The sequence below is a fragment of the Polyergus mexicanus genome, unplaced genomic scaffold (assembly GCF_030449975.1).
Source record: "Polyergus mexicanus isolate NDT 795.1 unplaced genomic scaffold, iyPolMexi1.0 SCAF_17, whole genome shotgun sequence".
Taxonomy (NCBI): Eukaryota; Metazoa; Arthropoda; class Insecta; order Hymenoptera; family Formicidae; genus Polyergus; species Polyergus mexicanus.
Window position 1 is genome coordinate 4,132,511 of NW_027223337.1, and position 17,596 is coordinate 4,150,106.

Genomic DNA, 17,596 nt, shown 5'->3' on the forward strand with positions numbered 1-17,596 from the left:
ATTGTAGGCTATCTTTGACAGCGAGGTTGGCTTCCACTTCTTCGTCCTCGGATTGAGGTATTTCGAACTGCATCTCACACAGTTTGTGTCTGCGTACTCCCACTGCCACTGTAGTCCCATCTTTCTCGAAACGGCATCCCTTAGCAGTTGATATCTGGAGCAGACCTTTATCTAATGCTGATCCAGCTGAAAAAAGGTTGTATCTGAGATCGGGTACAAACAAAACTTGTGACAGATGCTTTTCTACCCATCGATGACCATCATAGGCACAAATGTTGATGTCTCCTCTGCCCAATGCTTCTACCGATTCGCCCATTTTTCCCACGTTGACAGGATGAGGTTTCTTGAAAAACTTGAGGTTTATAAACCACTTCTTCTGGTTTGACATATGGTCCGTAGCTCCAGAGTCTACGTACCAAATTTCTGTGTTATCGATAGGCTAATCTAAATACAGTGACGCTTGCGCAACTAAGACTTGTCCCTTCGGTTTTCTTGTGTTTTCCTGACCTGGTTCTCTGCCTGCTCGACACCCACGCGCCCAATGTCCAGGTTTTTTACATTTATAACAAACATTATCTGAGTTACCTTTACCCGCCTCATCAATATCTTTGGAGAAATTAGTTGAGGAATTTGAGCTTCGTCGTCCTTTCAGATTTTTCTTCCTCACCGACTTCATGGCTACAAACGCTTCGTTCAACTCCTTGTCTTGAGTTGAGCACCTCGTTTCCTTTGCGAGCAGTCTTTCAACTAAATTTGCCAGCGTACGCTCAGTTCGGGGAGTCGACTCCCATGCAGTGATAAAATGGTTATATGTAACTGGTAGCGTCATGAGAATTTTTGTTATTATTAATGAATCTGCGAGTGGCTCACCCAATGCTTGCAGGCGATGCGCTAAATTTTTCAGCTTCGCTATGTGAGATGCCATGCTGTCCTTGGGTTCCTTTGACATGTGATACAAACGGAAAAAAACTTGCCCCGAAACGCGATAAGCGCGCTCGTATCGCCGCTAACGCGCGCAGCGAGAAGAGGAGAGCGACGAGGGACGCCCCTCTATCCGCTTGACCGCCCCCCGACGATCCCCCGTCCCCCTCGACGCCGGGCGCCCGGCGTCCGCTCGCGGATCGCGCGCTAGAAGCGGCGCGCGTCCCTAAAAAACGAGTCGCGCCAAGGTCAAATCGGGGAGGAACCCCCCCGATCGATCCGAGCGCCATCTCTCGAGCACTCTCGGCGATTCGTACCCCGCTTCCCCCCTCCGGCCGCGCTTCCCCCCTCGCCCTACGTACCCGCTCCCGTTCACCCCCCTCCCCCGGCCCGATCTCCCCCCGCGGGCGCCAACAAACTGCTCGGACACATATCTCTGTCTCTCTCTTTCCAACGGTACCTCTCTCTCGCACTCATCGCACAAGTGAGCCAGAACCAACCTTACTATCCTACTAAGTATATATAATAACGGAGTGCGGAGTTCACGATTTCATATGAAAAGTGAAAAAAAATGCGAAAATTACAGTTTTATTATCGGCTTCTGCGTCAACATTTACTTAATATAACAAATTTCTACACGTAATCTACGTGCCTAATCAGTAAACTCCGCGCTCGGCATTTCATCAAAGAGTACAAGTGAACTTAGAGAAGTGAGTTTAGAAGCTTTATAAAAAAGATTTTGGAAAATAAAATCTTCGTGCATATGTGTGTGTATGAAATCGAGGCTCAAGAGCAAAACAGAGCAGAGTAGATTAGTTGCGTGATGTCGCGATAGACGGAGCTGCAATCTTACATGACAAGGACAGACATAATCGTACTACCTTTGTCTCTTTCATGCGTGTGAGAGTAATATACATGTACGCACTAACATTATTGCAGTATCTTTTTTCTCTCGACCATACGCTCTGTCTCTTTCTAATCGCTCGCTCGCTATGTACTACGTATCGCTTATTGTTAGCTTCATGTTCCTCGCATATTCACTTACGCGTTCTCTCTCTCTCTCTCTTTCTTTCTGCTCGTTCATTATTTTTATTCTTTCTGTTCTTGTCTCCCTACATGAAAATAAATAATTTTATTTATTTATAAAAAAGAATTATATGTGTAAAGGTTCCAGTAATGTTAAAACAAAATAGGGAAAAGGCTAAGGAACCAGCACAGAAAATCAAGTGCGAATTTAGTTTATTAAGATATAAAATCTAGCGAACGTTTCGATCCATTTTTGGATCCTCTTCAGCGCAAAAAAAATATATAAAAAGATATACACCCGTTACAATTGTTTACAAATCAATTAATGCAATTAACGCTATAAAGTTGTGCGGTGCAGAGCATGTCGAAGTTACGTTTAAAATTAAACTATACATGTCATCTGTAGGCTGTGTTCTTCAATGTTTGTAGTAAAGAAGTAAATTTTATTATTTCATACTATAGTATTATATTATAGTATATTTTATATTATAGTTTGTTTTATATTCATAATGTTAATTTTAATTGGAATAACAGCGCTAAGTTTTTTTTGCGCACGAAATTTTTTTATATTTATTTTTTTAACCTTAATTTTTGAATTTTTATTTTTGTAATTTTAACTTCTTAATTCTCAAAATTTAATTTTTTGTGTTTTGTGTTTTCTTTTCTTGAATATACGTTTGAATATATTTAGATTAAATAAATATGAATAATTATTTAGATATAAATAATTTATTATTTATATATATGTGTAAAGAGAATATACTCTCTTTAAATTTAGCGCGCTTAGCACGCTCCGCGCGCTTCCATGACACCTGTCAGATGTCTCGTCGAGAACAAAAGGAATTAACAGTGGGAGAGAGGAAGATAGGGAGAGATATAGATAGAAGGAAGATATAAGAAAGAACACAGGCTGGGATAAGTCATATAAAGATAATTAACGGTTATAAACAATATAGTCGAGCCAGCAGAGCTGCGAGAGAGATACGAATAATTGACCTTAATTGTCGTTTCTCTTATTTACAAGTAACCTGTAAATTTTGTACATACGTTGTAAACAGTTATAATATAAAACTCTTATTTACAGAGAAACTAATTTGGTTAATTATTCCGACGATCCAAACTCCTGATATAAAAAAGACATTATAAAACGACAATTTCTGTCACAAAATGAAATTAAAATTTGAGTTCAGAGCAGTGGCTTCCCCAAAGGATAGTAAAACTATCATAGTAGCCATAACCTCAATTGTTACAGAACAAGGAGAAAGATATGCTATACCGGATGAACTCATCTATGCAGATTATCATGAGGAATTAAAAAAAACGGAGGCTTTCCAAAAGGTAAGGCAGTCATTAGAAAGAAGGCAGGACGAGTTGAAAATATGGATAACGCTATCAGAAAAATTGCAAAAGATATATTCAGATGCTGAAGGAAATATCCAGTTTGAAGGAAAATATTTAAAACAAATACTTCATGAGAATATTAAAGAACACTCAGACCTGACAAAGATACTGGAAAAATTAGTCGAAAAATCAGAAAAGAAAGAAGAGGAAAAAAACTTAAAATATATTGTTGATAAATTTATATTGGAAAAATTTAACTATAAAACATCTAATGTCAGACAGTGGTTAGACACATTTGAAAAAGAATGTGCAAGATTTGAAATAGAAAAAAACAAAACCAAAATCGAATTATTGAGATTATTTATGGACGGGACCTGCCAAGACTGGTACACTTCTACAGTAATAAAAGGAGAGCATGAAAACGATTGGCATAAATGGAAACAAGTACTAATAGAAACCTTTTCAGGTAAAGGATGGAGTAGCAGAACATATGCTCATTATTTTAAATATAAAGAAGGTTCGCTAGTACAATATGCAATAAAGAAAGAACGACTTTTATTAGAAATAAACAAGGATATGGACACCGACACAATGATAGACAGAATTGCATTCGGTTTGCCAGGATTTATTAGAGAGAAAATGGACAGGGACAAAATGAAAAATACAAAAGATTTAATTAATGAATTACAAAAGCTCGAAGGAATAACAGATAAGAAGAAAATATTTAAAAAAGAAGGAAAACCAGAACACAAAGGGAGAAACGAAGAAAAAAAACCATGCAAGACATGCGAGAATACAAATAAAGGTATAAGATACCACCCAGAAGAGAAATGCTGGTTTAAACAAGAGAAAAAAGAAAAACCCAAAGCTATAGGAAGCAATTCAGTAATAGAAGTAGACTTAAGTACAGAGAAACAAAACGAATAGTCACACCATTGATCAAACTTAAGATGCTAATTGAAAATGAGATAGAAATAATGGGAACATATGATCCAGGTTCTCAGGTCTCTTTAATAAACTCGAAATGGATAAAAATAAGAAATAACACAGAAGATGTAAACAAAATACTCTTAAAGTCTGTCAATGGTGTGAATCATACAAATGGATTGGTAAGAATAAAAATAAAAATATTTAATATAGAAAAAGAAATAGACGTATACATAGTTGAAAGAGAAGATTTCGAAGATTTCATAATAGGATTAGATTTAATTCCCATATTCAAGCTGAGGCTGAATGAAAATTTAGAAGTCTCACAAAAAAAAGAAAAAGAGATAGAAAAACCAAAGATAATTGCAAGCGAAATAAAAAGTGAAACTAAAAATTGTTCGGTTAATTTTAATGAACATGTGGAAACAGACGAATTCCAAATAAAAATACAACACTTAGATAAAAATAAAAAGATTAAGATAGAAAGATTAATAGACAACAACAAATCAGTGTTTGCAAAAGACAAATACGATGTTGGAACAGTTAATGAATATGAAGCTAGAATTGATTTAATAGTAGAAAAATACTGCAGTAAAAGACCATATAGATGTAACATAAATGACAAAAAAGAAATAGAAAAACAAATAGCCAAACTACTAGAGAAGAATTTAATCGAAGAATCTTATAGTCCTTTTGCTGCACCGGTCACGCTAGCATATAAGAAAAATGAAGGAAAAACACGTATGTGCATAGACTTCAGAGATTTAAACAAAAACGTTGTCCCTCAAGCACAACCATTTCCTTTAATAGATGATATAATAATAAGAGCCAGAAACTGTAAATATTTCACGACTCTGGACATAAACTCAGCTTTTTGGTCAATACCATTAAGAATTGAAGATAGAAGAAAAACAGGATTTATAACGCAAGATGGTCACTTCCAATGGACATGTCTACCATTTGGTTTAAAAACGTCTCCAGCTATATTTCAACGAATTCTGAGTAACATACTGAGAAAACATGGACTAATCGAATTTTCAGTAAACTATATAGACGATATCCTAATTCACTCATCGACATTTGAAGAACATCTAGATCACATTGAAAAATTATTGGATACAATAAAAAAAGAAGGATTTAGGCTAAAATTTAAGAAATGTACATTTGCTGCTAGCTCAGTTAAATATTTAGGACATATAATAGGAGAAAACACAGTCACACCATTGAAAGATAACATAATATCAATAAAGAATTTTCCAACTCCTACCACACAAAAGCAAATCAGACAATTTCTGGGGAAAATAAACTTTTACCACGAATATATAGAAAAGAGCTCAATACTATTAGATCCATTACACCAACTATTAAGAAAGAATGTAAAATTTATATGGACAGAAGATTGCGAAAAAGCTTTTGGAAAAATAAAAGAACTACTATGTGCCCAACCAGTGTTAGAAATATTTGACAAAGACCTCCCAATCAAGATATATACAGATGCATCACTTGAAGGCATAGGCGCAATATTAAAACAAACACAAGAGGATGGAAAGGAAAAACCGACGGCTTACTTCTCAAGGAAACTTAACGAAACACAAAAAAAAGAAAAAAGCAATATATCTTGAATGTTTAGCTATAAAAGAAGCAATAAAATACTGGCAACACTGGTTGATAGGGAGATACTTCGAAATATATTCAGATCACAAACCACTAGAAAACATGAACATAAGAGCACGAACGGATGAAGAATTAGGCGATCTAACCCACTACCTATCTCAATACGACTTTAAAATTATATACGTTCAAGGGAAAAATAACACAGAAGCAGACTGCCTAAGCAGAAACCCTGTACTAGATTCAAACACAGAAGAGGAAGAGGACTTACTGAAAACGGTAAACCTTATTAAGATGGATGAAATAAAATTAGATCAAATGAATAACTTATTATTACAAAATAAAAAAGATAAATTAATAAAAAAGAATGGAATATACTATAAGAAAGTAAAAAAAAGAGAAAAAATCATATTATCCGAAAAGTTCAGTATTGAATTAATTAAGAAAACACACAAGGAATGGTGCCACACAGGGATAACACAAACGAGAATGAAAATATGCCCATATTATACTGCTAAAAGTTTAACGGAGAATATAAAAAAAATATGTAAAGAATGTAACATCTGCGTTAAGAATAAAACAAGAGGACAACAAAAATTCGGCTTATTATCACAATTAGGACCAGCAACTAAAGCTTTCGAAATTATGTCCATGGATACGATTGGAGGATTTGGAAGCACCAGATCGACAAAAAAATACATACATTTACTCGTCGACCATTTCACAAGATATGCGTTCATTTTAACATCAAAAACTCAAAACGCCAATGATTTTATAAAATTAATTCAAACTGTACTGGAAATAGGAAAGATCGAAACAATCTTAACAGATCAATACCCTGGAATAAATTCGAGAGAATTTAAAAATTATTTAAAGAAGAAGAATGTGCAATTAATTTTTACTGCAATAAACACACCATTTTCTAATGGTTTAAATCAGTGCATACCACAATCTGCACATTTCGGCCGATTTCCGAGAGTCAACGCCTATCGCCCCCCCCCCCCCCTTGCGTCTTGAGATCCTCAACTAGCAACCGTAACCAAGCGCGCGGCGCTCTGCCTCAGGTACGGTGCATCTATACCGCGAAGCCGTTCCATACTCCCTTACTGCCAAATATCAATATTTTAAACGCGATCTTTTTAGAATTTTTTAAAATAATTAATTCAAGAATAAAGTTTCAATACTCGATTATTAATTACATTTACAATATAACAATTCTAAAAATATTACGTTATTCTAATTTATATAATGACATCATATACTGGGGATATCCAACAGTCTATAACTTAAATAATATCGTTCATAAGTATTTCGTGCTTTTAATAAAAGCGTCTTTTATAAAACTTTAAATTTACAATTATTTATTAATTTATATATCGGAAAGAGTTTCCGCGCGCGACACATTTAACAAATTTAATCTATCGAATATAATTTAATAATATTTTAGAATTATTATATCGTAAATGTAATTAATAATCGAGTATTGAAACTTTGTTCTTGAATTAATTATTTAAAAAAATTCTAAAGAGATCGCGTTTAAAACATTAATATTTGGCAGTAAGGGGGTACGGAACCGCTTCGCGGTACAGATGCACCGTACCTGAGGCAGAGCGCCGCGCGCTTGGTTACGGTTGCTAGTTGAGGATCTCAAGACGCAAGGGGGGGGCGATAGGCGTTGACTCTCGGAAATCGGCCGAAATGTGCAGATCGTGGCATGCACTGGTTTAAATGAAAGACTAAATCAGACACTAGTGAACAAAATAAGATGTAAAATAAACGAAGAAAAGAAGAAGAGAGCATGGACATCAATAGCGAGAGAATGTGTGAATAAGTATAATAGACTAGAACACACAACCACAGGATTTACACCAGAATATCTATTACATGGCACAGACACCAACAACATACCAGAACAATTAAGAAGAAAGAAAAACGGAGAAGACTGGACAAAGGATAGAAAATTAGCATTGGAACGAACATTGAGATCACATAAATATAATAAAAGTGTATTTGACAGAAACAGAAAACACCATGAATTCAACGTAGGAGATAAGGTATTTATAGAAAATGGAAACAAACTCAATAGGAAAAAACTAGAAGAACTAAGAATCGGACCATTCACAATAGAAGAAAAAATTTCAAACTCAATTTATAAAATAAAAACTGACAAAAAAATCAAGATACAAGTCTGTTCCATGTAACAAAATTGATCCCAATGTTACAACATGAGGATAACTGAAAATTTGTGCAATTTTCATCTCGAAGAGGGGAGATGTAAAGAGAATATACTCTCTTTAAATTTAGCGCGCTTAGCACGCTCCGCGCGCTTCCATGACACCTGTCAGATGTCTCGTCGAGAACAAAAGGAATTAACAGTGGGAGAGAGGAAGATAGGGAGAGATATAGATAGAAGGAAGATATAAGAAAGAACACAGGCTGGGATAAGTCATATAAAGATAATTAACGGTTATAAACAATATAGTCGAGCCAGCAGAGCTGCGAGAGAGATACGAATAATTGACCTTAATTGTCGTTTCTCTTATTTACAGGTAACCTGTAAATTTTGTACATACGTTGTAAACAGTTATAATATAAAACTCTTATTTACAGAGAAACTAATTTGGTTAATTATTCCGACGATCCAAACTCCTGATATAAAAAAGACATTATATATGTATATAAATATTTTAAAAATATATAGAAATTATACATTTGTACGATCAATTTTAAGTTCTACAGTCTCTCTTATGCTATATAAATATATTTTGTTGCATTTTATTTGCTTCTGCAAATAGAATAGAGTACAATGTTAAATAAATAACAGAATGCAAAATTTCACAATTTTAATATTTTCTACATCTTACATTAAATAGATCTATTCTAGTTATAAAAAATAATTTAACTAAATATTATGCATTATATTTTTCTAGATTTATTAGATTTTTTTTATTTTACTTCTTTTTAATGCTAAGTTGTTTTCCTGTGATTTTAAGTTGTTTTCCTATGTTATTAATACAGATAAAATGTAATTTATAAATATAATTATTAAGAAGATAATATTTTTGATGGCGATAAATTTTTCTAAAGATAAATATAGTTCTTGAGAAGATAATACTTTTGATGGCGATTAATTTTCGTAAAGGACTATTTTGGCTGGAGAAAGATATACTTAGCGATATTTTACATCTGTGATGTCTTTTTTAGACGGATTTCACATATTTTTGTAAAGTTTATTTTAAAATATTAATAACATTAATACATTAAAAAATATATACGTGTGTGCGTGCGTGCATGCGTGCACACGTGCGTATCATCATATCTTTTAATAATTGCAATAATACTTTCGTTCTCTTTGTTCTTTCATGTTTTGCATTTGTTATTATTTATACCTTATATTGTAATAATAAATAAATGTTATCTTGTTGCAGAGTTGGAAAAGTTACTTTATCTATATTAAAGTAACTCGTTATCATTACCATTCTTTTTTCTAAAAACTCGTTACTGTTACTCGTTACTAATTTTAGAAAGTAACTTGTTACCGTTATCGTTACTCAAACAATAACGCTTTTTTAATCGTTACAATTTCCGTTAGTTTTTTTATATATAACACAAACTTTACATACATTTTAAAAAAATACAAGATCAATTAAAAAATTTTTAACTTACATTATCTTACAAAATAGAAAAAACCGAGATACCAGAATACGCTTGCAGTAGTTTCCATATACTGCATTCCAAAACTTTTATCAATATATTCCTTTGTACAAAAATTATACCGAGCAAATTTGAAAAAAGTAACGATAAAAATAACTGTTAAATTCGTTACTCGTTACCGAAAAATGTAACGAAGTTATTTTTTTCCGTTACAAACAAAATTTGTAACGCCGTTACCGAAAAAAGTAACTGTAACAGTAACGAGGTTACAAGTAACGCGTTATTTCCCAACCCTGTTTTGTTGTATTAATAAATGTTAAATAAAAATATTCTTGTACGCGATGAATTTATAAAATGATACAAAATCGATAAGTTCAAAAAATTTCTTTTAAAGAAAGTCAAATATCAAATTTAATGATAGTAAGATTTATTAACTTTGAGATTTCAAGCGGCAAAACTAATATTTATTAAATTCACATCTCTCAATCCTACATTGTCGTTCTTCTTTTACATTTTCTAATAGTTATAATAACAATAATAATAATAATAATAAAATATATTTATTTTAATTTAATATTAATTAAATCGACTTCTGCGTCAACATTTACTTAATATAACAAATTTGTAATCTACACGTGCCTAATCAGTAAACTCCGCACTCGGCATTTCATCAAAGAGTATAAGTGAACTTAGAGAAGTGAGTTTAGAAGCTTTATAAAAAAGATTTTGCAAAATAAAATTTTCGTGCATATGTGTATGTGCGAGATGGAGGCTCAAGAGTAAAACAGAGCAGTAGATTAGTTGCGTGATGTCGCGATAGACGGAGCTGCAATCTTATATGACAAGGACAAACATAATCGTACCATCTTTGTTTCTTTCATGCGTATGAGAGTAATATACATGTACACACTAACATTATTGCAGTATCTTTTCTCTCTCGATCATACGCTCTGTGTCTTTCTAATCGCTCGCTCGCTATCTATTACGTATCGCGTATCGCTTAGCTTCATGCTTCTCGCATATTTACTTACGCGTTCACTCACCCTTCTCTCTCTCTCTCTCTCTCTCTCTCTCTCTCTCTCTCTCTCTTTCAGCTCGTTCATTATTATATTCTTTTATTCATTTATTCCCATTATTATATTTTTTTATTTGCTTAACTTTTATTCTTTCTATTCTCGTCTCCCTACATGATCAATTTATTTATTTATTTTTGTTTTATAAAGCATAAATGAGATACACAACAATAAGTTATTTTCTTTTTCTATTTAACTATAATTATATACAACACATGTACATACAAAAATACACATAATTAACTACTTTTTCTATTTATAATACACAATATCTCATTTATATTGTAACGATGCACCCCCCATCGTTACCCGGCACGTAGCCAGCCGGAAGTCTGCCGCCCGGCGAACACCAGCCGGGCAGTGGCAGAGGCGCCGAGCGCCCTTTTTTAAGACTTCAATCACCGCGGTTGGGATAAACAATCATACGGCCGTTATACGGCCGCCGTTACGCCGAAGCCCGAGCACAGCCGAACGCTGGCGGAAGATCCCGAGCGTCACCCGCCGAAACGCCGCGTCGTTTCGCCCAGGGGAAGCGACGCGTTTACCGTAATTTACCCGCCGAAAACAACGCGTCGTTATCCCCATCCGGGGGCGAACGACGAAATTACCGATAGACGCTCGGGTATAAAAAGACAGCGTTTCGGCATCTCGGGACCAGAACGATTCCTGAATCCGCTCGAGCAGTACGCTCCGAAATACCAGAACCGATCCTGAAATTCGCAGCAACGACGGAACGTGAGGTTGACGTGTTCGCAGCCTCCGCCGAGCATTCTCGGTTTCCGTGCAGTCTCCGAACTCCTGACACGAATCCGACTAACTCGACGAGAGCGGAGTGTTCGCCGCTCTCCTAGTTTACGGTCACTCATCCGACCACTCCAGCCAGCCGGACCGTGGGTTTGCGAGTTCGCTGCCCCGTCGAGTTTTCTCGACTCCGCCGCGCTATCCGCAACTCCGCGAACGGAAGAAGGGACGGAGAGTTCTCCGCCCGGTCGAGGGTACTCGATCTCCGATCGCACTCCCCTACCACTGGGAATACGCGATAAATCCCGCGACCACGATCAACGCTATTTTAATACTTGCGAATTATAATCACCGCGCCGAAATACCTATCACCTAATATTTCATTATATTCCGCGCGCCGTCAAAATAAACACGGCCTTGCCGTACACGCGCCGACCGACCGCGCCCGATTTCTTGCGCGTTTCGCGTGCCGTCAAAATAAACACGGTTTTGCGAATATTATAAGCGGTTCGATATATCGAACATCGCGCACCAAATAACGAATGCGCATTGCATCTAGCGCGTTGCATCATCCGCCGCGCGCTCACTATTGTAAATCGACCATTGCCGAACGAGGCAAATAAAGACGATATCTGTTAACTAAATCTTTCGTGTGTCTCACCTTTTCACGAGCCCTGATCCCGACCGAGCTCATCCACGCACTCGCGAAAAATGACCCCGTTACAATATTTTATAAAATAAAGATGAATAAATTAATGATTAAACTAATAATTATTATTATATTGGAAGACGAGAATAAAAAGAATAAAAATTAAACAAATAAAAGAATATAATAATGGGAATGAATAAATACAATAAAGAACAAGCAGAAAAAGAGAAAGAAGGAGAGAGAAAGAGAAAAAGAGAGAAAGAGACAGAGAAAGAAACAAAAAATTTAAATAAATTAAATATATTAAAAAAAAACTTTATTTAAAATTTTATTTTATACATAGTGTGCGTGTGCGTGTGTGTGTGTGTGTGTGTGTGTGTGTGTGAACTTAATATAAAACTTATAATCAAATTAAAATAAAATTTATACTTCTAATTATAATATTATAAAAATTAGATATAAAACTAAAAATAAAACTAAGTTATAATATAACTGAATAGAACTGAAAATTAAAATAAAATTGAAAAAAATGTCTGGATGGTGCGGTTGGGGTAGGCACGTATCCGTATGGTGCGGACGATGCGGGCACATATCCGGGTGGTGGGGACGATGCGAGCACATATCCGCCTGGTCGACAGGGCTTTTTTACTCTCTCATCCCAGTTGTCATCAAAGAAATTTAAATTTTATCATTAACATTTTATTGGACAATAACTACCCATTAGATTTTATGTTTATGACCCTTCGAGATAGACTCAAATATTTATTTAGTAATTACAATAAACATAGTCATAATTTCTCTGATAATAAGGATGACACTAGTGAGGGAAAAAAATTTTTCACAATTCCATATGTTCCATCAATCTCTGAGCGATTCAGAAGTATAACTAGGGATTTGGACGTCAGACTTTCGTACGTTAGCCTAAACAAACTACATCGTTTCATCAAAGTACACAAAGATCATGTTCCCAAACAATTATGTAATAATGTGGTTTATAAAATCGAATGTGATAATTGTGATGCATCGTATGTCGGTCAAACGAGCAGACAATTAAAAACGAGAATCAACGAACATCGTAATCACATTCGACGTAATACTTCTGTTCATTCTGTTATTACTGACCACAGATTACAATTTGATCATGATTTTAAGTGGAACGATGTTAAAATATTGGATAGTGAATCGTATTATAATAAACGTTTGATATCTGAAATGGTTTTTATAAAAAGACAAAATAATAGTTTAAATCTACAAACTGATACGAATTGCCTGCATGAGGCGTATGTCAATACGATAGACATGCTCCCGAAATTATGACCTTCGGTTCCTATATTTATATACAATACTCTAGACACATCACAGACATTATATTCATGTGTTTTCGTTTTGCTCTTTAAATCTATCATTACCGTTCGCACTCGTATATATTGAGCATGTGATTTACGTTTTAATTTGTGACATGTAACAAGCGATATCTGGTGACAATGAGGAATAAGAATCCATCTCTTTGTGAGTTCTTTGATTGTTCTTTGTAGGTTCGATCTCTAATAATTTTGTAATTATTCAGATATGCATGTTCTCTGCCATGGCATACGTTAAAGAAATGGTTGTCTTTACTGACGGAGGCTTTATGCTGCCGTATTTACTTCTTTACTACGAACATTGAAGAACACAGCCTACAGATGACATGTATAGTTTAATTTTAAACGTGACTTCGACATGCTCTGCATTTGTACCGCATAACTTTATAGCGTTAATTGCATTAATTGATTTGTAAACAATTGTAACGGGTGTATATCTTTTTATATATTTTTTTTGCGCTGAAGAGGATCCAAAAATGGATCGAAAAGGTTCGCTAGATTTTATATCTTAATTAACTAAATTCGCACTTGATTTTCTGTGCTGGTTCCTTAGTCTTTTCCCCATTTCGTTTTATTTATTTATGTTTATTTGATACATCATAAATGAGATACACAAGTTATTTTCTTTTTCTATTTAACTATAGTTAAATACAACACATGTACATACAAAAATACACATAATTAAATACTTTTTCTATTTTATGAAATACTTTTTCTATTTTATGACATACACAATATCTCATTTATGTTGTATAAAATAAAGACGAATAAATTAATGTATTATTATGTAGGAAGACGAGAATATAGAATGAATAAAAGTCGAAGAAATAAAAGAATATAATAATAGGGATGAAAGAATACAATAAAGAACGAGGAGCAAGCGAGATGACAAACATCAAAGAGTTCCGAAGTCTCGCTCGCGAGGCTCTCTTTATCTATAATATCTCGGGTTACATATCGTTCGTAAAATTTCAGTTTTTCGTATTTTATCAATATCAAAATAATTCTAATAGATTAATGAGATTCTTGCGATTAAAATAATGCTAAACATGACATAAATCGGATAATTTTTAATCAATTGTGTTATTAAAATTATGATTACTTATTTCATTTAAAATAATCGGATTTATATCATATTTGGTGTCATTTTAATCGCAAAAATGTAATTAATCCATTACAATTATTTTCAGATATATAAAATGCGAAATACAAAAGTTTTATTTTCTATAGTAAGATGGCATATATACGTGAAAGATTACAGATAAAAGGAGTCACGCGAGCGAGGCTTCAGAACTCTTTCATGTTTGTCATCTCACTTACTCCTTCATTCTTTCTCGCTCTCGCTTTTGTCGACTCTTCAGCGTCGGGCGTCGGGGATCTTTCCTTATCTACAAAATATAAACATCTTCTAAATAAAAAGTGAAACTTGTATTTTCCATTTCATCTGTATAAAAATAATTATAATGGATTAATGAGATTCTTGCGATTAAAATGACACGAAACATGACATAAATCGGATTATTTTTAATCAATCATGTTATTAAAATTATGATTACTTATTTCATTTAAAATTATCCGAATTATGTCATATTTGGTGTTATTTTAAACAACCTATTTAATGAATTGAAAATTTTTTATTTTAGTCTCTATCTCATTTTCAATGTTAATTACCTTTTTTTTAAGTAAAGAATAATATATCTATTTTAATATAATTTTATAAAGAATTTAGTGATAAATTTAATAATATGCAATAAAATATGAATTATAATTACAGTTTATGAGATATTGCCATTTGTAAAAGTTTATATATTTAAATTGAATTATAATTAGTTCCATGATATATACATATATATATTGTAACCGTAATTTTTTCTTTTAAAATTATTTAATTAATAATTATTGATTCGGCGGGCGGTTCTTCGATGCCCACGGTACACCTTCGGCGCGTATTTCGAATATCGATCTCGCGATCCACAAAAATTCCCGGAATCGCAAAATAAACCAAGTTGGGCGCCAGGTACGGCAGACCGCACCGATAAACGCAACACCAAAAGATAATCGCGCGACCAATAATCAACGCGACGACAAAATTCAGTATATTCAGACGGCGGCTATTCAGTATACCCGAAATGGTAGAGGGGGAGGTTCGGGGGAGACGGGAGAAATCTTGAGAATCGAGAACACGGGAGCCAAAATGAGCATTCGGTCGATTAAAACAAAGATAACAATAATATATTAAAAGAAACGAGAGTATAGAGCAGTTCGTATAAATAATAGCCTTTGATGACAGTAATTATTGTATTTTACAGGCGAATAGGATATATTATTTCCGCGGAGATCAGCACGACCGTGCGCAACAGTATCAAATTACCGGGGATCTTACGCGTTTTAATCCGACTTTTCGGCCGCGAGGATTTCCGCCGTACGAGACTTAATTAGGCCGCGACAACTAAAGAAATCTCTCGAATACGCCGGTAACTACTTTACGCACGCTCGTGAATCCGCTTCGATATAATAGAGAATACTAGATTGCACGACTCAAATCGGTCCGTTGGTCCGGCTCGCGGTAAGCCGATATACGTCTCAGTAACAATGACGGTGATCTTTGCGTTGAAATGTCGAATATCTAACTCGAATGACTCGCGGAAACTAATAGCGGGCTCAAAGACACCCGATAGATTTCTTGTACGAATTTTTAGGATTTCGCTTCCTCCTGACTCCAATTTCTTACAATACTTACAAGATATGTGCTAACAATACCCAGAGACAAAACGGAAACTATCGATAACGACTGTGATGTACGAGTCGCGCGGCGCAATACTTTGCGCGAGTCGGAATATCGATCGCGTGAACACAAAAATCCCGATAATGCGCAACATACAATTATTACAAACGCGAGACTAACATTTATGACTGTCGGCGGCGGCGAAATGAATAGAGAGAGCCTATTTTACATAATTCGGATGAGCGACATGTGCCCGTCGGCCGTGCAACTTAATCTACCAAAACTATTCACCAAATTAATCTACCAAAATGCGTGGCTCGACAACTATTAAGGGCGCGACTCATCCGAATTAATTACCTACAATAAATCGGCAGCAAACTCGGGTCGACGACACTCGTCCCACCGGCAGGAATACTTCGGCTCTTTCCTTAGTGATCTAGCTCTCGCTCGTACGCTCTGGGCGACCTGCGTCCTTCCTCAAGACTCGCCGAACAGTGCCGAGCGAGAGTCCTGCAGGAGACACGCCGGCGCGATAAATCGCTATCGCGCCACTTGTGGCGCTTTCGCATTACGCAGGGCCGTCCTGCGGCCCTCGCGATCCTTGCGGTTGTCACGGCCGTGTTGGTGGGCTCCTCGCCTCGAAATTTCCAAAATCGGTTGTTGCTTGACTGACAGATGCGGAATTCCGGCAGCGTCCGTTCGGTTCCCTTTCCTATCTCGTAAAATAGGCCCATGGTCAAGAGTCCTCCCGCCTTGGGACTCCCTCGCTTCGCGCGGGTGGAGTCGCCGCCCCTTCGGCCGGTTCCTTCCGGCCTTTCGCTTCTGTTCTTGTCATAATAATATAAAGTTATCGGCAGCGAGGTATATTGACCACCATGAATGTAGTTAATATTGAAAAACTACGACCTGACGTCTTCTGTTTCCTGGGTGTCCTGGACTCCCGCTCTTGGCTGTCGCTTTTCTTTCTTCCTCTCCTTCCGCCGGATGGGATCCCGCCGCTCGATCTCGTGCCGACAACCAATTCGCGGGCTCATTTCGAGCTTACAGTTTCGATTTTTCCTAACCGAAAGTCAGATTCCGTTGATCTGACCATCGGGCCGCTCTCTCCCTAAATTAGGAAGACGCAGGCCCCCGAAAAACCGCCCACGAACGGACCATTCGGCCCTTGTGACGAACGTCCCAAAAACGTCACGTCACAATATATATCATGGGACTAATTATGATTCATATTTTATTGCATATTATATTGAATTTATTATAAAATTCTTTATAAAATTATATTAAAATAGATATATTATTTTTTATTTAAAAAAATTAAATTAATTTTAATAAAAAAAAATAAAATGAAATATAAAATTTTCATATCATTAATCCTTAAATTCCACACTGCTTATATCAGCTGAACTTTTCCATTGTTGCATTTTTCAATGTATACTTTTTTCTAAATGCATTTTTTAAAGTAAAATACTATTTTTGCCTTAATACTACTAATATCCAATACTACTAATAACCAGGGTTGGGAAGTAACGCGTTACTTGTAACGCCGTTACCGTTACAGTTACTTTTT

The 17,596-nt window shown here is 35.4% G+C and overlaps 1 protein-coding gene across 1 annotated transcript; it reads left to right on the top strand.

The window, feature by feature from the left end:
- The first annotated feature begins 2,700 nt into the window (after positions 1 to 2,700).
- LOC138940732 (uncharacterized) lies at positions 2,701 to 4,215 on the top strand. The gene is made up of 2 exons (XM_070309876.1): positions 2,701 to 2,970; positions 3,032 to 4,215. Exon 2 carries the CDS (start codon positions 3,115 to 3,117, stop codon positions 4,213 to 4,215), a length of 1,101 nt encoding a protein of 366 aa, XP_070165977.1. The 5' UTR covers positions 2,701 to 2,970; positions 3,032 to 3,114.
- The last annotated feature ends 13,381 nt before the right edge of the window (positions 4,216 to 17,596 follow it).